Source organism: Salmo trutta, chromosome 16, assembly GCF_901001165.1.
Source record: "Salmo trutta chromosome 16, fSalTru1.1, whole genome shotgun sequence".
Taxonomy (NCBI): Eukaryota; Metazoa; Chordata; class Actinopteri; order Salmoniformes; family Salmonidae; genus Salmo; species Salmo trutta.
In genome coordinates this window covers 53,548,907-53,574,038 of record NC_042972.1, presented here as the reverse complement: position 1 = coordinate 53,574,038, position 25,132 = coordinate 53,548,907, and the positions used below count along the sequence as shown (strand labels likewise).

The 25,132-nt window shown below is 44.8% G+C and overlaps 1 protein-coding gene across 3 annotated transcripts in view; it reads left to right on the top strand.

Annotated features, from left to right (window-relative positions):
- The window catches only part of LOC115151028 (metabotropic glutamate receptor 4-like), a 283,964-nt gene that overhangs the window by 5,638 nt on the left and 253,194 nt on the right, over positions 1-25,132 (top strand). For 2 of the 3 annotated variants that reach the window (XM_029694935.1, XM_029694936.1), the window contains exon 2: positions 1,537-2,460. In XM_029694935.1, coding sequence (XP_029550795.1) covers positions 1,915-2,460 — 546 coding nt within the window. In that variant the 5' untranslated portion in view covers positions 1,537-1,914. Of the gene's footprint in view, positions 1-1,536; positions 2,461-19,159; positions 20,376-25,132 lie in introns of those variants that run through there. The other variant, XM_029694937.1, reaches the window with a different exon arrangement.

The following is a 25,132-nucleotide window of genomic DNA, read 5'->3' as shown; positions in this document are numbered from 1 at the left end:
CAACACAATTTGGTGAAAGACCCAAATTCTTCAGAAAGCCTTGTTTTCCCATCACAAGTTGTTTCACAAGCAGTTCTCCAGAACATAATAATGAACTCATCATCAAGCTTTGATGATTTTAATCAGCTGTGTAGGACTATGCCAAAAAACAAAATGTGCCCCCAGAACTTGGGGCCCCCAGAACTGAGTTTGGGAAAAGCTGCTCCAGATCAATGAATAGAGGTTATTCTACTTGTCCAATGACACTCTTATTCTACACTGTCCTTCAGTAGGATTTGTGGAATTGAATCCTATCTGGGCTAGCTTGGGACTCTTTCTTCACACAAGTGACTGTGGGCATGTAGAGTTAAAGAACCATGTCACACTATGGGTTTAACTCTGAAACGCTAGTTCTCCTGAGGACATTTCCCCTCTTACCTACTCCTGTATCAAAGCAGCTTTCCTTCTGTAGTAATGTCATCATTACAATTTCACAGTCTCTTCAGAGAAACCATCCCTACGGTTTTATGCCGTCCAAGGCGCAGTCTCAGATATGCCAGCGTTGTGGGTGTAGGGAAGAAAGGAGTGGGAAATGGGCTGATGGAAGAATAGAAAAGGAGGAGAAAGGGTGATGATTCATCCAATATCTGCCTCCTCTCTGATATGTCATCCAACAGAAGGGATATTGTGTCAATAGCATGGTGAATTTGTATAAAAGACACTCTTAACATGTTGGTCTGTTTTTGCCTTTTAGTGTCATCTTTGAATACAGGGAAATGTTAGAATCAACAGAATTGTATGGACGAGAGAGTCACCAACAAAAATATCTGATTCAAAGAAGCCCTCCAGCTATTTTTTAGCATTTCCTGTTGAAAAACAATATCCCAAGTGTAAATACATGAATGTACACTTAAGGGTAAAAAAAACATATTGAGAAAAATAGTGGATTTTTTTTGACAAAACTGCAAACTTCAAGGAGTAGGCCATTCAAGGAGTTGGTCTGATGTGATGTAATCGGCCTCCCCTCATTATTGCGGGAACAATAGAGGAGCAATAGATGGAAAAAGAGCTAATCATTGTGGTGAAAGGAGACTGGAGTTCCACTTTAGGGCCCTACTGTAAGGGCCTAAAGAGATTTAGGACATGTAATCAAGACATGAGATAACATTTTGTGTGTGATGTGTAGCAACCTAACAATGGTAGGCACGTTAGTACAGTAGGCAGCGTTTCTTACTGAGTATGTTGAAAAGAGGAGTTTGGGAGCTGACTTTCATGCCTTTCGACCTTGGGAGTCCATGGCAACCCTTTTAAATTCAATATGGAGAGGTGAGTAGGGAGGGAGAAGAGAGAGCGGGAGGAGGGAGAGAGAGAGAGCGTGTGAGATTGAGAGAAAAATAATTGTCTCACCATTCCACACATGATTGCGGCAAAAGGAGTTAAGACAGAAAAAGAAAGCAAAAAGAAAAGCTCAAACCAATACGTATCCCTTCTCTCATATCTAGCCCCTCTGTCACTGTGTGGTGTGTCTCATCGCTTCTACTTTGCTTTATCTTGCAGGAATTCACTCAGTAGCCCGGAGACCTGAGCGGCCTGAACCCCATCTGCGAGGGATCTCCATAGGCAGGGTGGTGAGTTACAGTGGGCAGAGGAGTGCCCACCACGTTGGTCAGACCATGGAGTGAGGAGGAAAGAAGGAGATGCATATGTAAGAAAGGAAGAGGAGATATCCTTTGAAGAGCCATCTAAATTCATGCTCCTATTATAATTGAGTGCTTCTAAGAGCAAAGCAACATGAGAGGACGCCTGTTCTGTGCCCACTGCTTCAAGAGGTATTATTAAGATTAACCCTCTGGATATAGAGTAGACTAGTGTTCTTTGTGTTCCTGATTCCGCTGGGTTCTAGAGTGTGTCTGGATTTGTGTTTGGGCTGTGGTCATGGTGTCTCAGCCCCAGGGGTGTGCTCTGCATCGGACTGGCAGGATCTGTCACAGAGGCAGCCTGATCAGGCTCTTACTCCTTCTTTACTGCTCTCTCACGGCCGCCCAAGCTGCTAAACCCAAAGTTCCGAGCGGCACACACCTCAACTCCATCCGCATCGACGGGGATATCTCCCTGGGAGGCCTGTTCCCCGTGCACTCCAGGGGCAACGAAGGCAAGGCCTGCGGGGAGCTGAAGAAGGAGAAGGGGATCCATCGTCTGGAGGCCATGCTATTCGCCCTGGACCGTATCAACAACGACCATTCCCTGCTTCCCAATATCACGCTGGGGGCGCGCATCCTGGACACGTGTTCCCGGGATACCCACGCCCTGGAGCAGTCACTCACCTTCGTCCAGGCCCTCATCGAGAAGGATGGGACGGACGTCAAGTGTCTCGGCGGGGGGGCACCCATCATCACCAAGCCTGAGAGGGTGGTGGGAGTCATCGGAGCCTCTTCCAGCTCTGTGTCTATCATGGTGGCCAACATACTGCGGCTCTTTAAGGTAAGGACCACACCTTGGTGGTGATTTACTACTTGTGTGTGTGTGGTTGTGGTATGTTTGCAGTGTTAGAGTGAGTATCTGATGTATGTACACTGTGGTGTTTGTTCCATGTTAGCTCTAGTTGGGAATGTTACCCTCATTCCTGGGAAAACATTATATTCTCTGTTCTAACACAATTTGGTTCTCTGATATTTGGAAAGAAGAGCATGACTAAATAATGACAGAGACATGTGGCTCAGTTTGCAGATTATGGTGCTTGTAACGACAGTGTTGTGCGTTCCATTCCCAAAGGGAACCAGTATGAAAAAAAGTATGAAAATATATGCACTCTACTGTAAGTGACTCTGGATAAGAGCGTCTGCTAAATGACTAAAAAACAAATGCGTAAAAACAAATAATGCAAATCCTGAGAAAAAAAATCTCTGCCTCCACACCATAGTTCCCATAATCCTAAAGTAATGCCATTGGCCATCTCAATCTGAGGACTGCTAAATTGTCACAATTATTGCCTCTAACCCAAAGAGTTGGATAGATGGCACACATGCAAAGATTGGCGATGGACTCTAGTACATCTCTATGCTCTCAACATATAATAGGATGCAACATTAGTTCATTGTCTGCTCATAGAACAATAACAGTTTCTCTTTCAACCTGGATTCATTGCTTTGATCGCCCCCGTGATAGGAAAAGTCATATTCATCCACATGCTGTCCGTGTTCATAGCACATACCAATCCCATGGATTCACTGATTTATAAGTCCAGACCACCCAGCCCTGGAAATAACTTCTCAATTACTTTCTCTAATCTGTTTATGCTGCGTCTTCTGTTGCTCAGGTTTCATAGGTGGTGTTGGCTCATTGAGTCATTTCTTCCTTTTGATAAGAAATGTGTTGCCTTTACTCTCTTGGAAGTCATGCATTCAGTCTGTGTTTTAAGACCAATTGGATATTTTGCATATCTATTACTAAACATCTCGCTAATTGTGAGTCGTTTCAGGAAACTAGGCATATGTTGCGGGTCACTACTTCACAAGAGAGCCATCTGAATGCAAACTTTTAAAATTAAATCAAAATGCGTTTTCTTTTGAAGAAATTCCTTCTGGAACATGTGAACTTTCATGTGCCTTAATAACAAACTTGTATGCATCTGTAAATACGATTAAAATTGTTAAATTACGTGCGTAGTTGGTTTAGTCACAGAAAAAGTCCGCTAGCCATGATTGGCTGAGATAATGAGTGGGCTGGACATGCCGAGAGATGAGTTCGGATTGGTCTGCTATATAGCACACTTCTGTCTATTTTAGCTGGTTAGTATGTGTTGGTAATCCTGTCTTACGCAGCTTTTTTAAAAACTATATCGCGTAGTAGAACTGCTTAAGTGTTGCTCTCCACTTTCTGGAGGACCGAGTTTTGAAATCAGTGGAATTAGAGTATGATAGCTAATGAGATGGTGAAAACACCTGTCTCCAGATTACATCTTCAAACTAAGGGCAACCATGGCAACCGTGACAGGGAGAAGCGTCCATCCATGATGTATACGGTAAGATAGTCTACACCCTAAAAAGAAAAGGTTCCTGGAGCATCCTTTAGGGGTTCTTCAAATTTAAAATGTGGGGGAACCACATACCACGGAGGTGGCTCAGGCTCCGGCCTTATTCCCCAAACTACCCTGTCCACCCCCGCTAAATACTCATTAAACTTTACCCCTCCCGAAGTCTCTGGGCTATGGCACATCACTGAAGACCTCAGGCTGATGTGCGTTGCTGGAGACCTCGGGTTGATGCGCGTCACTGATTCTGGACTGTAGGGCGACTCTGGCTGCGCCGATTCCGGACTGTAGGGCGACTCTCGCTGTGCCGATTCCGGACTGTAGGGCGGCTCTCGCTGCGCAGATTCCCGACTGTGGGCCGTCTCTCTCGGCTCCGGACTGTGGGCCGTCTCTCTCGGCTCCGGACTGTGGGCCGTCTCTCTCGGCTCCGGACTGTGGGCCGTCTCTCTCGGCTCCGGACTGTGGGCCGTCTCTCTCGGTTCCGGACTGTGGGCCGTCTGTGCTGGCCCTGGACTGTGGGCCGTCTCTCTACGGGGCACTGTCGCCGGACGCTCTGGACGAGGCACTGTCGCCGGACAATCTGGACGAGGCACTGTCGCCGGACACTCTGGACGAGGCACTGTCGCCGGACACTCTGGACGAGGCACTGTCGCCGGACACTCTGGACGAGGCACTGTTGCCAGAAGCTCTGGATGGGGACTGCGCACTGAAGACCTGATGCGTGGAGCTGGCTTAGGACGTGCCAGACTAAGGACATGCACCACAGGGCTAGTGCGAGGAGCAGGAGTAGGACGAGCTGGACTGGGCTGACGCACTGGAGGCCTGGTGCGTGGGGCTGGTAGTGGAGGTACCAGACTGGAGACACGCACCCCAAGGCTAGTGCGAGGAGCGGGAACAGGACATCCTGAACTGGGCTGACGTACTGAAGGCCTGGTGGGTGGTGCTGGCTTTGGAAACGCCAGACTGGAGACACGCACCTCAGGGCTAGTGCGGGGAGCGGGAACAGGATACACTGGACCGTGAAGGCGCACTGGCGGTCTCGAGCGCAGGACTGGCACCACCCTTACTGGCTGGGTGCCCGCTTCCCCCAGGCAAATGCAGGACGCTGGCACCGAGCATACCGGCCTGTGGATGCTCGGCCTCAACGCCGTGCGCATCACCCCATAGCACGGGACCTGACCAGTACCACGCTGCCTCTGGTAAGCACAGGGAGTTGGCTTAGGGCTCAACCCTGGCCCAGCCAAACTACCCGTGTGCCCCCCAATTTTTTTTGGGGGGGGTTGCCTCTCAGGCTTCCATGCCAACTGTGCTCCAACAAAACCCTCCCGGTCCTCTCCAGCCTTCCTCCATGGTCCCTCTCCGGCTAGGATCTCCTCCCAGGTCCACGACTCCCGATAGCTCCTCTCCAGCTCCTTACCCCGCTGCTTGGTCCGTTGATGGTGGGTAGTTCTGTAACGGGCGTCGTAAGGATTAGACCAAGGTGCAGCAGGAACGTGTATACTCATCTTCTTTATTAAATCAAAAGAAGGAAAAACAAACAAATCACGTATACAAAAGAACGAACGACACTAAACAGTCCTGTCAGGTGCACAGACACAAAACAGGAGACAACTACCCACAAATCCCATTACAAAAACACCCCTATACATAGGACCTTCAATCAGAGGCAACGAGGAACAGCTGCCTCCAATTGAAGGTCAATCGAATGAACTAAACATAGAAATAGATAGACCAGACTGAACATAGAAGTACACTAACATAGAACATAGACCAAAAAACCCCGGAACACATAAAACAAACACCCCTCTTACATAAGTACATAGCCCAACAAACCCCGAACCACATAAAACAAACACCCCCTGCCACGTCCTGACCAAACTACAATAACAAATAACCCCTTTACTGGTCAGGACGTGACAGATAAGGTAAACTCTCAGCAGAGCCCCAAGTCCAATGGGTATATCCTCTGCCTTGTTGATGTTAATGTGTTGATGTTCTCCTTATCCATAGCCAGAATGATTTTGCAGTGCATGGTGATCGAACAGGTTTCATGTTATATTCATCAGAGGTGTAGGGAGGGTGAAGTCTGTGAATCCAAAAATGTGGTAGTTATACAGATGATTAACAAAATATGCACACGGCAGTATTCATACCTTGGTTTTTGTGGTGAATGTGAATGAAAAACTGTTTTGATAATGGTTTTCATACAAATACCTTGTAGAGGTAATGTAGAGGCCTATGGGATATTCATTGACGAGGTAAGGAAGGATGGTAAATGTGATCTACATACCACCAATACCAATTGAAATACCTTTGATATATCTCCTTGTCTGTATACCTGCAGACACAGACACAAAAGTGAGCAGTTCAGTCATCTGCACCCAATACAGCTAGCCTTCAACATATTCTTATAGCCTACATATTAGTACCTCTTTGTTGATTGATATCCATTGAATTGTGTCCATTTTCTAATTTAGAAAAATGTGCACAAATATGAAGAGATAGATGGTATAATCATAGAATAATATCAATTTATATCATACAAGGGACAAACCTTACCTTAAATTGAGTAGATCCTCACATTCTTTACAAGTGTTTCAGTTGGGCAGCTTGGTTCCTGCATGAACCCCCACCTCCTATGGGGTTCTTGGAAGAACCTTTTGGGGACCATTTTTAGTGCCAAGAAGCCTACGGTTCTTCTAGGAACCTCCTTAGTTGGTTCTTAGAAGAATCCTTGCTGAACCCCTAATTTTTAAAATGTAGCTAGTAAAATTTTCAGATATTACACGTTTATAATTGACAGAAAGTTGTTTTCATGTCTTCACGTTACCTATATGATCTTATTATTCGTATCTCAGAGGCTAGTGTCAGCAAACATTGGCAAAAAGCGTAAATTGTTGCCAGCAGCACAGTTGCAGTCACCAACGCTCTGGATAACATAAAAACAGCCTAACCAGCTCTGCTAGGGCGAGTAAAATGGTCAGTAAACTGTCCTCTAATTTGTGTCTAGAAGTAGCTAGCAAGCTAGCCAACTTTAGCCAGTTAGCTTGGGTGCTTGACTGCTGTTGTTAGGACAGAACGCTCGGATCAACCCTTAAAGAGATGGGTGTGGCTAAAGCTTAAGAGGGTGTGATAGATACTGAATGGGTGTAGACAAAGAAGAGCTCTCCAATAGGTACCAAAACATTTAAGGGCCAAATTTTGCTACATAAGACCGAATCAAGGCGGTCAGTCACAATTGTGATCATTGTATTACATAAGCTCTCCCTCGCTCTCCATTTGGTAAATCTGACCAGAACTCTATCCTCCTGATTCCTGCTTGCAAGCAAAACTCAAACTGGAAGTACCAATGCTCAATATGGAAATGGTCCAATGAAGCGGATGTACGGACATATCTTAACCAGAAGCCATGGAATACAGGCAACATCCACACTGAGCTAAAGGCTAGAGCTGCTGGTTTCAAGGAGCGGGACACTATTCCGGATGCTTAAAAGAAATCCCGCTACGCACTCCGAAGAACTGTTAAACAGATAAAGCGTCAATACAGAACTAAGATTGAATCCTACTACACCGGCTCTGACACTCGTTGGATGTGGTAGGGTTTGCAAACTATCAGGGATTATGAAGGGAAACCCAGCCGCGAGCTGCCCAGTGACATGAGTTTACCAGATGAGCTAAATGCCTTCTATTCTCACTTTCCAGGCAAGCAACACTGAAACATGCATGAGAGCACCAGCTGTTCCGGAAGACTGTGTGATCACGCTCTCCGTAGCATTGTAAGACCTTTAAACAGGTTAACATTCACAAGGCCACAGGGCCAGACGGATTACCAGGACGTGCACTCAGAGCATGCGCTGATCAGCTGGCAAGTGTCTTCAGATTTTCAACCTCTCCCTAACCCAGTCTGCAATACCTACATGTTTCAAGAAGACCACCATAGTCCCTGTGCCCAAGAACGCCAATGTAACCTGCCTAAATGACTACCGCCCCATAGCACCCAAATCTTTAGCCATGAAATGCTTTGAATGGCCTGTCATGGCTCACATCAACACCATCATCCCAGAAACCCTGGACCCACACCAATTCGCATACTGCTCAAACAGATCCACAGATAATCCACAGACAATATCTATTGCACTCCACGCTGCCCTTTCCCACCTGTACTCCGTTCACCCACGACTTCATGGCCACGTAGGACTCCAACACCATTATTAGGTTTGCCGACAACATGACGGTGGTAGGCCTGATCACCAATGATGATGAGACAGCCTATAGGGAGGATGTAACAGACCTGACGGTGTGGTTCCAGGACAATGACCTCTCCCTCAACATGAGCAAGACAAGGGAGCTGATCGTGGACTACAGGAAAAGGAGGGGAGAGCACGCCTCCATTTACATCGACGGGGCTGTAGTGGAGCGGGTCGAGACCTTCAAGTTCCTTGGTGTCCACATCACTAGGGACCTTTAATGGTCCAAACACACCAACACTGTAAAGAGGAGGTCATAACAATGCCTATTCCCCCTCAGGGGGCTGAAAATATTTGGCATGGGAGCGCACATCCTCAAAACATTGTACAGCTGCACCATTGAGAGCATCCTGACTGGCTGCATCACCGCTTGCTATGGCAACTACTCAGAATCCGACCGCAAGGCACTACAGAGGGTAGTGCTTATGACCCAGTACAAGTCTGGGACCAAAGGTCTCCTTAACAGCTTCTACCCTCAAGCCATAAGACTGCTGAACATTTGATCAAATGGCTACCTGGACTATTTGCATTGCCCCCCTTATTTTATTTGTATATACACTCCTCAAAAAAATAAAGGGAACACTTAAACAACACAATGTAACTCCAAGTCAATCACACTTCTGTGAAATCAAACTGTCCACTTAGGAAGCAACACTGATTGACAATAAATTTCACATGCTGTTGTGCAAATGGAATAGACAACAGGTGGAAATTATAGGCAATTAGCAAGACACCCCCAATAAAGGAGTGGTTCTGCAGGTGGGGACCACAGACCACTTCTCAGTTCCTATGCTTCCTGGCTGATGTTTTGGTCACTTTTGAATTCTGGCGGTGCTTTCACTCTAGTGGTAGCATGAGACGGAGTCTACAACCCACACAAGTGGCTCAGGTAGTGCAGCTCATCCAGGATGGCACATCAATGCGAGCTGTGGCAAGAAGGTTTGCTGTGTCTGTCAGCGTAGTGTCCAGAGCATGAAGGCGCTACCAGGAGACAGGCCAGTACATCAGGAGACGTGGAGGAGGCCGTAGGAGGGCAACAACCCAGCAGCAGGACCGCTACCTCCGCCTTTGTGCAAGGTGGAGCAGGATAAGCACTGCCAGAGCCCTGCAAAATGACCTCCAGCAGGCCACAAATGTGCATGTGTCTGCTCAAACGGTCAGAAACAGACTCCATGAGGGTGGTATGAGGGCCCGACGTCCACAGGTGGGGGTTGTGCTTACAGCCCAACACCATGCAGGACGTTTGGCATTTGCCAGAGAACACCAAGATTGGCAAATTCGCCACTGGCGCCTTGTGCTCTTCACAGATGAAAGCAGGTTCACACTGAGCACATGTGACAGACGTGACAGAGTCTGGAGACGCCGTGGAGAACGTTCTACTGCCTGCAACATCCTCCAGCATGACCGGTTTGGCGGTGGGTCAGTCATGGTGTGGGGTGGCATTTCTTTGGGGGGCCGCACAGCCCTCCATGTGCTCGCCAGAGGTAGCCTGACTGCCATTAGGTACCGAGATGAGATCCTCAGACCCCTTGTGAGACCATATGCTGGTGCGGTTGGCCCTGGGTTCCTCCTAATGCAGGACAATGCTAGACCTCATGTGGCTGGAGTGTGTCAGCAGTTCCTGCAAGAGGAAGGCATTGATGCTATGGACTGGCCCGCCCGTTCCCCAGACCTGAATCCAATTGAGCACATCTGGGACATCATGTCTCGCTCCATCCACCAACGCCACGTTGCACCACAGACTGTCCAGGAGTTGGCGGATGCTTTAGACCAGGTCTGGGAGGAGATCCCTCAGGAGACCATCCGCCACCTCATCAGGAGCATGCCCAGGCATTGTAGGGAGGTCATACAGGCACGTGGAGGCCACACACACTACTGAGCCTCATTTTGACTTGTTTTAAGGACATTACATCAAAGTTGGATCAGCCTGTAGTGTGGTTTTCCACTTTAATTTTGAGTGTGACTCCAAATCCAGACCTCCATGGGTTGATAAATTAGATTTCCATTGATTATTTTTGTGTGATTTTGTTGTCAGCACATTCAACTTTGTAAAGAAAAAAGTATTTAATAAGATTATTTATTTCATTCAGATCTAGGATGTGTTGTTTAAGTGTTCCCTTTATTTTTTTGAGCAGTATATTTATATATAAAACAATTGCACCAACTCTCTCACCCAGGCTCTATGTACACTCACTGGATTCTAACCACAGACTCACACATACTACACTGACAGTCCAGCACACACACACACACAGACACACACGCAAACACAATCACACGAACACACACACACACACACACACACATTAACATTCCCTCCCACTCTTCATATATGTTGCTGCTACTCTTTGTTATTATCTATGCCTAATCACTTTACCCCTACCTACATGTTACCTCAATTACTTCAGCTACCCTGTACCCCTTGTATATAGCCTTGTTATTGCTATTTTATTGTGTTACTATTTTTCCTTTCCCTTTAGCTTAGCAAAAAAAAACTATTAAGGGCTCGTAGTTAAACATAAGGTCTACATTTAGTAAGGTTTACTACACCTGCTGTATTTGGGGCATGTGACAAATGATAATTCATTAAAAATAAGATAAAACAGCCGCTTCCAACAATTTCTTCTCTGTATCTCACATCCCTCCCTGTACTGTAGTTGCATGTATCACCATGAAGACTGGTGGCTCAGTTATGAATGGGTATTTACACAAGCAAAGTGGCAGAGGGCTGTGATTAAAGCAAGCTCCTGTGGATGTGGCAGGGAGCTTGAGGGACGTGACTGTGACAGTCCTTGGGATTATGTGCTGCCATAGGCACCTTGAACGCTCCCAGCTGATTCCACCATCACAGGGCTATACAGTACCAACCAGGAGGGGTGAATTCTCCATCCTCCTCAGCCTGGCTGTAAACATAGCCTTGAGTGAGCCAAGCATGATGGGATGCTCACACACACACACTTCTTACATGTAATGTGCAGTAATGAACATCTCCAACAGCAGTCTCTGATCCCGTTCGCACAGGGAAGCCTTTTGGAAGTCCTGCATCATTAACACTCTTCCACTCTTCATTACCGTATATAGGAGGTAGCTCTACATATTTAATTTGTCTCACTCTGATCTCTTCTCCCCTACCCCCTTTTATAGGAGGTAGCCCTACATATTTAATTTGTCTCACTCTGATCTCTTCTCCCTCTACCACCTTTACTCTCCTACATGACCCCCGTCAACCTAACCGCATAATCAAACAGTCGTGTGATGTAGGTACAGTTCGATCCGGTTGTGTTGAGGGACCTGAAGTTGGCCACATGTTGAGTCAACACTCTCCTCATTCATAGGGATGACTACAGTACAGTGCCTGCTTTCTTAAGGCGTTCGCATGCTTACCAGCCGAAACAATTCCGTTGAGTTCGTGCATATATTATGATGACGTTTTGTGACATTTCTGTTCGTTTTGGACTTCGGTGAGGTTTTTTGGGCTGTTCAGGCACACAATATTTTTCTGGAGGCAAGCCGAAGTTCAGAGCCAAAGTCTATGTTGCTTCGTCGGTGATTGGTAAACAGTAGAGATTCTTCAATAAAGTCTTTGTTGTCATTCAACGAGAGACAACTCATTTTCATGCACATTTTTTCATTGAAAAATACTGCACAAAACATCTTAGATGTACAATTGCGCGACTAAGAATTCTTTGGCAAAAACTTCAAAAATGAATGACAGATATATTAGATTAATCCTGGCTATTTTGAGGAAGTGTATACTGGCTATGGCATCTCAAAATGGACAAACTGGACTATTGCTCCTTTTTTTCACATTTTTCAAGCGATGGTCTTAAGGGAGAATGCAAGCACACTCCTTCAGTTCAGCTAGCCCAGTTCGGCTAGGGGCCAGCTGAACTGAAGCATGCTGACACCTTTAGGTCTCACTGCTGAACATCAGAGGTATTCACAGCAGTGGAGGCTCCTCAGAGGAGGAATGGGAGGACCATCCTCCTCAGTGAACTTCATAAAAATTGTAAAACATTTAAAAAGTTAACATTTTTAGATAAAACTATACTAAATATATTCACGTAGCCAAATAATTGATTAAACACACTGTTTTGCAATGAAGGTCTTCTCTGTAGGGTAGCACCATGGTGTAGCCGGAGGACAACTAGCTTCCGTCCTCCTCTGGATACATTGACTTCAATCTAAACCTAGGAGGCTCATGGTTCTCACCCCCTTCCATAGACTTACACAGTAATTATGACAACTTCCGGAGGACATCCTCCAACCTATCAGAGCTCTTGCAGCATGAACTGACATGTTCTCCACCTAATCAAAGGATCAGAGAATGAATCTCGTACTGAAAGCATAACCTACAGCTAGCTAGCACTGCATACAATGTGGTGAGTAGACTCAAAGAGAGAGAGAGAGAAAGACAATAGTTGAACAGTTTTGAACACATTTAATAAAACATGAAGGAGAAGAGAGAGAGAATTTGTAATTTGATTTTAACTTACTAGTAAATGCAGCTAGCTAGCTAGTTTAGCCTACTCAAACAGAGGGATGCTATGTCAGCTATCTGGCTATGACTACCCAACACAACACTGGAACTCTTCCAAGTCAAGGTAAGCTTTTGGTTTGACTAATTTATTGGCACCTGGGCCCGCCGGTGTAACTGCTAAACTGCTTATTGAACTGCTTACTGACTGTACACTGTAATGTTACTGCATGGTTATAGCGTATTTACTAACGCATTAGTCAACATAGCTAAAAAAAACTATTACGTTACTTTAGCTACTGGTAACAACGATTTAGGCTGTGTCTAGCAGTTATGATATGGTTTGTCTTGGAGAGGTTTTTTCGCCTAGTCACATACAGCTGATGTATTGTGCATCGAAGTCCACAAGCGACGGGAAAAGGTGGGGGGGACGAGAGCGAATAGATGCGAGAAGAAATACAACGTGGCTGCTATGAAAGTGAACTGTGTTTATGCGTGATCGAGGGTGTATTCATTCCACTGTTTCTATTGTAAAAAAACAGAAGCAAATGGAACGAAACGGGGATAAGCATACCTGGATTTGTCCAATTGAAACTCTCTTTTGCAACTGTTGGACTAATCATTACACCCTAGATCAGCTAGATGCAGGCAAGAGTGTGCAAGGCGGTATTGAATGTGTTACTGTGTGTCACCTCAAATTTTTCTCTTGACCTTTGTTGTAAACTTTCATTCATAGGCTAAGTTATAGCAACCTCATGATGGTTTATAGGGACAATTTGAGTATCATGTAGTAGATTAAACCTATCGATCTTACATTGAGCTGGGTGAATGGAATATGAATGACAGTCATCCAATATGCTATGATAGAAATAAGGCGATGCTCATGAGAAAAACAAAATCGTCCTCCATCATCTTAAACGGCATCAACCGCCACTCATTCACAGGTAGCCTGTATCCACCATAACTCACTCAACTAAATCATGACCTACAAGGAAGTAAAATAAAGTAAGGCGCTGACATGACTGTGAAGCAGTGATCCTCATATATTGATTTAACAGTAAACAACAGATGAAGAGTGAAGAGTGGTACAGTGTAACGGGTCTTGAGTTATGGGTGTTTTTTGTAATTTATTTAAATGTTTTTATTGTTTATTACAAAAAAACACGAAGAGGGGGTAGCATTAAAGTATTAGAGCATGAAGGACAAACAATACAGCATCAAGACACTATCAAACATGTATCAGTCTTTCAGCAACAGAGCCATCCTTATGCATGAGTGTGCGTTTGCATGATAGTGATATAAAATATATGTCATAGTTTCCTTTTTCATGATCACAATCTTGTGAATCCCGAACCCTCCAAGATCCCCCCACAGTTCCCCAATAGCTGTCCCTCAACCATTCGAGACCTCTCCCATGTGTGTGTTCTTGTATGTGTTTACTTAAATGAGAGTGTGTGTATATGCATGTGTACAAACACCTGCACGGCAACAGCCTCAGGCAAACCGGCATTAGTTGTAAAAACACTGCCACTTAGTGTCATTCAAATGTACTTTTATTATGTTTTATTTGGACTTTTTTTCCCTTTATCTTTTGACCATCATTCTCTCTCTCTCACACACTGCACCTCCACTCCCACTTGTCTCCAATTCCACATACCAACCCTCAGCTTCCCTCAGCCCATCCCATCTATCTCTGCTGGCCACCCACTTCGTGTATCTATGCAACACATATCTTTCAACTATGCTATGATGTTTATTTAACGTACAATTTTAATCTATCTAATCTAATAGAATCTACAGATTGCGTGTTGAAGATAAATACTTTTACTAAGAGTATTAGTATATTAGTAATTGACTAACCCGGTCTCTCCAGGCCATTTTTAAACAATTGATGAGCTTTTCTTATTAATCTACTTGAGAACCATTTAGGGTTCAAATAAAACTTTTGAATGAGTGAAGCTTTTAGAGAGAGGTTTAGTGCTTTTATATTTAATAATCTCAACCCACCCAATTCATATTAATTATATAGATAGTGTCACGCTCCTGACCATAGAGAGCCTTTTATTCTCTATGTTGGTTAGGTCGGGGTGTGACTTGGCTGGGTAATCTAGGTTGTCTATTTATTTGTTGGCCTGGTATGGTTCCCAATCTGAGGCAGCTGTTTTTCGTTGTCTCTGATTGGGGATCATATTTAGGCAGCCATTTCCTCACTGTGTTTTGTGGGATCTTGTTTTGGTTTTGTGTAGTTGCCTGTGAGCATTCCAGAACATCACGTTTCGTTTGTTCGTTTATTGTTTTGTATTTGCTGAAGTTTCACTTTATAATAAAGATGTGGAACGCTACGTACGCTGCGCCTTGGTCAAGTTCTTACGACGATCGTGACAGAAGATCCCACCACAACAGGACCAAGCAGTGTGCCCAGGAGGAGAGAGTATCCTGGACTTGGGAGGAGATTTTGGATGGGAAGGGATCCTGGACTTGGGAGGAAATCCTGGCAGGACAGGATCGCCTTCCTTGGCGGCAGACGCAAGGAGAGAAGGGAGGACAGCGACGACGCCGGGGTTCGCGGCCACAAGGAAAGCCCAAAGTTTTTTTGGGGGGGGGGGTGGTTGGCGGAGCCGAGGAGCGAAACAGAGCCAATCTGGGAGAAGAGGGAGAAATTGGAGGAGAGTGAACGGAGAGAGTCAGAGACCGTCAGTGAGTTGATGGAGAAATTGGAGGAGAGAGAAATGAGAGAGTTGTTGTGTTGGTGTATGATGCACGACATTTGCCCTAAGGAGCGTGTTATCTGTTTGATGCCACCTGAATCAGCTCTCCGTTCTCGTCCTGAGGAGCGTAAAAACTGTGCCAGCTCCACGCACCAGGTCTCCAGTACGCCTCCACAGCCCTGTACGTCCTGTGCCAGCTCTCGACACTCGCCTTGAGGAGGGTATCATTTGTCCGGTACCATGTGTGCCGGCTCTACGCACCAAGTCTCCTGTACGCCTTCACAGCCCAGTACGTCCTGTGCCAGCTCCCCGCACTCGCCGTGCGAAATGTGTCATCGTTCCGGTACAATTTGTGCCGGCTCTACACACCAAGTCTCCAGTGCACCTCCACAGCCCAGTACGTCCTGTGCCAGCTCCCCGCACTCGCCGTGTGAATTGTGTCATTGTTCCGGTATGATTTGTGCTGGCCCTACGCACCAGGTCTCCAGTGCGCATCCACAGCCCAGTACGTCCTGTGCCAGCTCCTGGAACTCGCCCTGAAGAGCGTGTCACCAGTCCGATGCAACCTGTGCCGGTCCCACACATCAGGCCTCCAGTGCGTCCCCCCGGGCCGGCATGTCCTGTGCCTGCTCCTCGCACTTGCCCTGAAGAGCATGTCACCAGTCCGGTGCCACCTGTGCCGGTCCCACGCATCAGGCCTCCAGTGCGCCTCCCCAGTCCGGCATGTCCTGTGCCTGCTCCCCGCACTCGCCCTGAAGTGCGTGTCACCAGTCCGGTGTCACCTGTACCGGCTCCACGCACTAGGCCTCCAGTGCGCATCAACAGTCCAGAGCTTCCGGCGACGGTCCCCAGTCCAGAGCTTCCGGCGACGGTCCCCAGTCCGGAGCTTCCGGCGACGGTCCACAGTCCGGAGCTTCCGGCGACGGTCCACAGTCCAGATCCTCCGGCGACGGTCCACAGTCCGGATCCTCCTGCGACGGTCCACAGTCCGGAACCTCCTGCGGCGGTCCACAGTCCGGAACCTCCTACAACGGTCCACAGGCCGGAGCCCTCCTTTGCGCCGGTGCCCAGTACAGGCACGGCGTCCAGTCCAGTTCCAAGGCCGGAGCCTTCCTCTGCGCCTGTGTCCAGTCCAGCCACGGCGTCCAGTCCCTTCTCCATGGCAGGAGCCTTCCTCTGTGCCAATGTCCAGTCCAGGCATGGCGTCCAGTCCCGCTCCAAGGCCGGAACCTTCCTTTGCATCAGTGCCCAGTCCAGGCACGGCATCCAACCCAGCTCCATGGCCGGAGCCCTCTTCTGCGCCGGTGCCCAGTCCAGGCACAATGTTCAGCCCGGCGCCATGGCCGGATCCGGGGTCTGGGCGGGGGTTACGACCTGCACCAGAGCCACCACCAACGCTAGATGCCCATCCGGACCCTCCCCTATTGAGTCAGGTTTTGTGGCCGGAGTCCGCACCTTTGGGGGGGGGGGTACTGTCACGCCCTGACCATAGAGAGACTTTTATTCTCTATGTTGGTTAGGTCGGGGTGTGACTCGGGTGGGTAATCTAGGTTGTCTATTTCTTTGTTGGCCTGGTATGGTTCCCAATCAGAGGCTGCTGTTTTTCGTTGTCTCTGATTGGGGATCATATTTAGGCAGCCATTTCCCCACTGTGTTTTGTGGGATCTTGTTTTGGTTTTGTGTAGTTGCCTGTGAGCACTCCAGAACGTCACGTTTTGTTTGTTCGTTTATTGTTTTGTATTTGCTGAAGTTTCACTTTATAATAAAGATGTGGAATGCTACGTACGCTGCGCCTTAGTCCAGTTCTTACGACGATCGTGACAGATAGGCTCGTTTTATTTTGTCTGGTTTAGCGTCCCAGATAAAGCGAAATCTTTTTTTCTCATGTGATTTGAAAAACGAATCATCAAGAGTAGGCAGCGCCATAAGTATTTGAGTAAACTGAGATATGACTAAGGAGTTAATCAGGGCAATCTTTCCATAAATAGACAGTTATTTACCTCTCCATGGTTGCAGGATCTTGTCTATTTTTACAAGTTTTCTATTGAAATTCATTGTGGAGAGCTTATTTATATCTTTTGTGATATGAATACCGAGTATGTCTACTTCACCATCAGCCCATTTTATAGGTAAGCTGCAGTGTAATTTTAAAAGTTGTATTTTTTTAAGGATCCAATACGTAATATTGTACACTTATCATAATTAGGTTTTACCAGAGAGTACAGAAAGGTTACCTAGATCTTTAATGAGACATTGCAGGGATCTAGCTTGCGGACTTAACATAAAACTTGAGTCATCGGCATACATGGACACCTTTGTTTTTAAGCCTTGGATTTCTAATCCTCTAATGTTGTTATTGGATCTGATTTTAATAGACACCCTTGTTTAACTCCTCTTGACAATTCAAAACTCTCTGAGAAGTAGCCGTTATTTCCTGTTTTACACCTGGGGTTGCTATACATTATTTTTACCCATTTTATAAGAGAATTACCGAAATTGAAAAAAATCCAGGCATTTATAAATAAAATCCAGTCTTTATCAAATGCCTTTTCAAAATCTGCTATAAATTCCATTCCTGGCTTCTTATATGTTTCATGATGTTCTATTATTTCTAGTAGTTGTCGTATATTATCTCCAATGTATCGTCCATGTAAAAAACATGTCTGATCAGGATGAACAATGCCTGGTAAAACCCTTTTAATTCTGAGTGCTATGCATTTTGGTAGTATTTTTGCATCACAACATTGAAGTGTAAGGGGCCTCCAGTTTTTTTAGATAGACAGGGTCTTTATATTTGCCATTTGGGTCTTGTTTTAATAATAGAGAAAACAGACCTTCCTGCTGAGTACCTGACAGACTACTATTTCTATAGGAGTAGTTAAAACAATCTAACAATGGAGCTTTTAGTATATCAACAAAAATACTTGATATACCTCTACCGGTATGCCATCAAGCCCTGGGGTTTTTCAAGACTGAAAGGATTTAATAGCCTCAAAGTTATTCCTCCCTAATTTGGCCTTCGCACTGATCTTTCTGTACATTTGTTAATTTTCATTTTTTTATATTATTTGGAAAGAATTCCTTACCGTAATCTTCATTATGGGTTATGGGTGCTTGTTTGTGTTTGCTAGAGGCAAATGGATGATATAGTACTTCTTGCCCCAGTCAGGCCTGTTGAAGGCTGGTGAGGGCCAACTTTAATGCCTGCTCATCAGAAGGCCTTGCTAGCAAGGCTCAATTTATAGAGTCATCTACCATGCAACAACAAACAGGACGACACATTCTGATCAATGCACTGTAATGCAATGTACTCTTCTCTAAGTACACATACTGTACAATACCATGACTGGTCATGTCTGGTCCTGACTAGGTCAGTCAAGATGGAATACAAAACACCCCCACCCCCACACACAATGAGGCCCATTTGCACGCAACTCTCTCCCAGTAGTTGCCACCCAGGGTTGAAAAAAAAGGTTCCTCAGCATCTCCCATGCATACAGATGTGGTCCAGAGCAGCTTGATTCATATTTTACTCTAGGATTACATTTTTATTTATTTAACTAGGCAAGTCAGTTAAGAACAAATTCTTATTTTCAATGACGGCATCCCGGGGAACAGTGGGTTAACTGCCTTGTTCATGGGCAGAATTAAAGATTTTTACCTTGTCAGCTCTGGGATTTGATCTTGCAACCTTTCGGTTACTAGTCCAATGCTCTAACCACTAGGCTACCTGCCGCCCCACATAACAGCAGCATGGGGCAAGCTGCAGCTCAAGAACATCTTTATGTAGCTTTTTCCTCATGACTACGGAGCTACTGTGACAGGCAGCTGAGCAAAGGAGAATTCATGTTGAGAGACCAGTCATGCTGTGTGACTTCATTATTTATTTGCAAAGCAGATGCCCTCACCCAGGCGACACGCATCACCTACAAATTTCACAACCAGGCGGTCGCCGCGGTGGCATGTTTATCAGAGTACACAGCAGCAAAGGCATCATGGGAGATTAGGTAGATTACCAACCGAACATGCCTTGGTCAACAAAGCCTAAATAGGCTAAGTAGAGAATCGTCATCACATTAGGTTCTGTGAGAAGTTAAGATCTCTGGCATGATGTTATACACAAGCCGTAAACTTTCTCAACATGCTTTATGTAATATTGATACCCCCGCTGTGGCGTGCCATCCCCGTGCATAGTGTTCATTGCTTGTTCTTCTTTCTCCTAGTTTTTTCCAAACAGATAGTAAAAGTGATCTTTTCTGGCATGCTCTCAGGAGTAATTTTATGCATGAGGCCATAATAAATCCTACTATTTACATTCTGGCATTAGTATGAATAATGCAACGCTGTTAGGGATAATAAAAAGTTCAAAGAAAATTAGCATTTAGGAATAAACTACAGGATTGTTCAACTCCTGCTGCTATGTACATTTTTTGGGATTCATTTAAATGAACTCAAGCGCCTGAGTTGCTGACTTACTGGCATGCGTTGAATGCATTTGCGGCTAAGCTTCTTAACCTTTTTACAAGATTTGTTGACCCATTGTGTTTTGGCTGGAGAGGCATGTTGTGACAGGAGTACAGATATATTGGGGTTAAAGGAAAGGTGTTTGCGTTGGTCCGCTTCAGTCTGCTCCCTGCCAGTGGCTGTCTCCCATTTACAGGTCAATCAATAGAGAGATGAGGAAAAAAGGGAACAGGGACACAAGTATGCTGTCCGATAGGTGTTTGACAGCCCTAAAGGGGATGACTCAGCTGCTCACCTCTCAAGCCTCTGTTCTAATCTAGCATACGCCATAGGTCTAGAGCAGGGGTGTCAAACTAATTTTGTCCCAGGGGGCTGCATTCAGTCTTCAGCGAGGTCCGGAGGGCTGCAGTGAAAATATGTAATATTTCCTCGGGAAAGCATCTCTGGTGGCAGGACTTAAAAGACAACAGGTCGGTTGGTTAAATTCCATTTCTTCTATTGTAAATAAACTGCCAAAACTTCAAAACACCCAATTCCTTATCTTTAGCTGTTATGACAGAGACATGATATTGCTACACTCATTTACTTTCCTCCTGGCATGTCTTGATCCACAAAAATGAATTTCCACCGTTATCTGTGAAATTACAATTCAAGTAGGAAGTTAAGTTAACATTGAAGAAAACATTGTGCAAAACAAGACAGAGAAGTTTCTTTGTGACCAGGAGCAATGAGATTTAATATAACACTTTTTTAAAGAGAATGTAATTTCTTAATGGACTTGCACTTCCCCAAAAATATTTTGGTATTTATTTAATTAGTTCATTGTTGACATAATCACAAAATGTTTTGCTAGTCAGCAATCAAGTTTTCAAGATATGGAACTTTGAAAATACATAAATCATCCCTGTATGATGTATAATATGATGCTGTGTTTTGCGTCATAACGAAAACCTAATTGCTGACAAGCAAAACATTGAGACAATGTCAAGAATGGACAAATACCAAAATATAGTTTTTGGGTGGAGTTTTCCGTCAAAGTGGCAATCCGCAGTTGAAACAATAACAAAGCGTACTCTCTGCCACTGTTTAGATAAAAAGTGAGGAATGGGGCTGGAGCAATGTAACCACTTTCAAATTCATAGACAGAGCTATGGATACAAGGACTGACCATCATATGATAATACAATGATACTTTTAATATGCTTTTAGGCTATACAGTGTTTGATTACATTTACTTTGTTTGCAAATAACGGAGTAAAACAAGCTTATATTTTGGGTTCTGATGGGGTACGACAGTTGAACTAAGATCATGAAGCATTTATAAAAGTTATATTCTTCAAGAATCAATTGGTACATACAAAATGGATGTAGCAACTGCTAATTGCCCCTTTAACAGCAGCGCTCCAGGCGTCATGTCTTGTTGTTTGCTTTTCTTTTTCCACACTTGGCTCTGAGCCAGTGGGACGGTGTTCAACTGGAATGAAACAGTTATTGCAGTAGTCTCTCCCTGCAAGTCCATTAGGGAAGTTTTGTTAATAAATTACAAAGTTATCCTTCTACTTTTAAAAAAGGACCGCAGTGTAAGCATGGCAGGCTGGTTGAGTTAATTTACTTTTGAATCTCTATGGCAGAGTAAACAAGACTCACAAAACAAACCCTAATAATGGTGATAGTGTCACATCCTGACCATAGTAAGATGTGATTTTCTATGGTTGAGTAGGTCAAGGCGTGACAGGGGGTGTTTTGTGTTTTTCTATGTTTTCTATTTCTATGTTTAAGTTCTGGTTGTTCTATTTCTATGTTGTTGTTTTTGGGTTGATCTCCAATTGGAGGCAGCTGGTCCTCGTTGCCTCTAATTGGAGATCATATTTAAGTAGGGGTTTTTCTTCCTGGGTTTTGTGGGTGATTATCTTTTGAGTAGTGTTTATTTCTCTCATGCGTCACGGTTTGTTGTTTTTGTTATTCAAGTTATTTGTGTATTGCAACGTTTTCACGGAATAAATAAATAAATATGTGGAACCACAACCATGCTGCACTTTCGTCCGATCCTTTCGACAGTCGTGACAGAATCACCCACCACAAAAGGACCAAGCAGCGTGCCCAGGAGGAGCAGGGATCCTGGGCTCTGGAGAAGAGAATGGAGGACGTCCTAGACCTGTGAGGAGGTAATGGCAGGGGACAAGACCCTGCCATGGAAGCAGGTGGAAACGGCGCAAGCGGAACGGCGATGCTATGAGGAGCTAGCCCAACGACGGAAGGTCGAGAGACACCCACCCCAAAAAATTGGGGGGGGGGGGGGGCACACGGGGAGTTTGGCAGAGTCAGGGTGAAGACCTGAGCCAACTCCCCGTGCTTACCGTGGGGAGCGAGTGACGGGGCAAGCACCGTGTTATGCAGTGATGAGCACTGTGTCGTCAGGGCACACTCACAGGCCGGTGCGATCCTGTGCCTCCTCTCCGCACTCGCCCTGAGGTGCGTGTCATCTGTTTTTGTTATTCTAGTTATTTGTGTATTGCAACGTTTTCACGGAATAAATAAATAAATAAATATGTGGAACTACAACCATGCTGCACTTTGGTCCGATCCTTTCGACACTCGTGACAGATAGGGAGTACAGTGATAGACCTTAATAAAACGTTTGTAAAAACTTGTGTAATTTACCTAGTTCAAAAGGTAACTCCAGCATGCGTATTCTTTAGTGCACTATCCTTTACCTGTGTTTTCTCTTAATTTGATTGAGTTGGCACCTTAGTCTCGGTCATAGCTAGCACCATTATTCATGTACTGTAGCAGAGCCATGCTGTGGCCTTTTCTCCCATTATATTTCTTGTCTGAAATGACCTTGGACCAAATTCAATCAAAGGTTCTGCTTAGTTTGTACAGTTTTTCATGAATACGTACCTGCATTATCAAATATGCCTCTAAACCAGTGTTGATTAGCTGAATCAGGGTTCTTAGTGCTGGGCTGGAATAAAACATGTGTACCTGACTCCAATGGGTGGGTGGGTGGGTGGGTGGGTGGGGTTGGTGGGGGGGGGGTTCTAAGTAGTCTGTTTGTAACCCTATCAACACACTGCAGGGTGAAACCCTGACATCTGAAGTGGTCTCAGGAAATGTCAGCATCCATACCTTCCCTTCCGGCTCCTTGCGTTTATGCTCCTTTCTATTCCCCTGTAAACCTGCGAGTGACACCATGGGATGAGGACCCATGTCTAAATTGATTTAACACGTCATTTATGAGATGACAGCTGAATCAAGATGAAGAGCGCTGCTCAATATCAGCCTGTCACGGCTCCTACCCAATGCATTCATTCCAGGTTGATAGACCAAACAGGCCTGTATAGCTCTTTACACCTAAATACATTCCCTTCATGGCAAGTTTTTTTCTCTCACTCGTTAATATATTTTTGGTAAGACGGAGCAATGAAATGCATGATAGCGAAAATGTCCTTACCGTCCAAACGGTTTGGCCTACTAACTAATATGACCCCTCTATGAAAAGATATGACTCTTACAAACACGGTGGTGTTTTCCTACGACCCACAGATGCCCCACGGGACTCGTCTGAAGGTAATCTGGTATCGGTAAAAAAAAGAAAAAATACGGAGGTATGGACTTAGTTTTGTGCCAAGAAAAGGGGTTAAATATGTGTAAAAAAAAAGAAATATTTCCTGAGCTTTCTTAGATCTCCTAGATATAGGACAGACTTCAAAACCTTGTGATTTATTTTTGGACTGTCTGTTTTGTCATTTATGAATGTGTTATTCAAAGGGTTTCTATTGGCTATTAAAAATATAATATTTGATGAAATTATTTTTGTATAAAACAAAAGTATACCTACAGAGGTCCTCAAATTCAAATTGCTAAATGATCCATGCTATGACATCTTAAAACAATTCCATATGTTAGCTTAGTAGAACCCGCTCAGGGATTTCACCATGAGGCCAATGGGGACTTTAAAACAGTTGCAGAGTTTAATGGTTGGATAGGAGAAAACTGAGGATGGCTCAACAATATTGTAGTTAGTCCACAGTACTAACCTAATTGACAAAGTGAAAAGTCTGTACAGAATAAAAATATTCCAAAACATGCATCCTATTTGCAACGAGGCACTAAAGTAATACTACCAAATAAATGTGGCAAAGCAATTCACTTTTTGTCCTGAATACAAAGTGTTATGTTTGGGGCCAATCCAATACAACACATTACTGAGTACCACTCTCCATATTTTCAAGCATAGCTATGCTTGCAATCGGTAAGGACAGGGGAGTTTTGCTGGAAAAAAAAACAAAAAACAGAATGGAGTTAAGCACAGGCAAAATCCTAGAGGAAAACCTGGTTCAGTGCGCATTCCATATTTCAGCAGGACAATAGCCTAAAAACAAGGAAAATCTACACTGGAGTTGCTTACCAAGAAAACAGTGAATGTCTGTGAGTGACAGTCACAGTTTGGGCTTCAATAGGCTTGAAAATCAATGGCAAGTCTTGAAAATGGTTCGCTAGCAATGATCAACAACCAATTGTACAGAACTTGAAGAATTTTGAAAAGAATAATGTGCAAGTATTGCACAATCCAAGTGTGGAAAACTCTTAGAAACTTACCCAGAAAGACTCACAGCTCTAATCACTGTCAAAAGTGATTCTAACGTATTGACTCAGGGGGTTCAAAACTTATCTAATCAATATGTCAGATTTTTTAATGTATTTTTATTTTACAAATGTTAGAACTTTTGTTCCACTTTGACATTAGAGAATTTAGCTCAGATGGTTGACACAAAAATTACAATAGAATTGAATCCCACTTTATAGGTAAATGTTAATTGGTAGGCAACAGGATAGATCATAGACAGTAGCAGCAGCATATGTGAGTGTGAATATGTGTGTGAGTGTGTATGTGGCGTCAGTATGCATGTGTGCGCAAGCTAGCTTATGTGTGGGCGTATGTAAAGTAGTGTTTGTGTGTGTGTTGGGATGTCAGTGTAAGTGTGTGGGTAGAGTCAGCGCAAAAAAGGATCAATGCAGGTAGTCCGGGTAGCCATTTGATTAGCTACACTATATAGATACACAAAAGTATTTGGACACCCCTTCAAATTAGTGGATTCGGCTATTTCAGCCATTCCCGTTGCTGACAGGTGTATAAAATTGAGCACACAGCCGTACAATCTCCATAGACAAACATTGGCAGTAGAATGGCCTTACTGAAGAGCTCAGTGACTAGGATGCCACC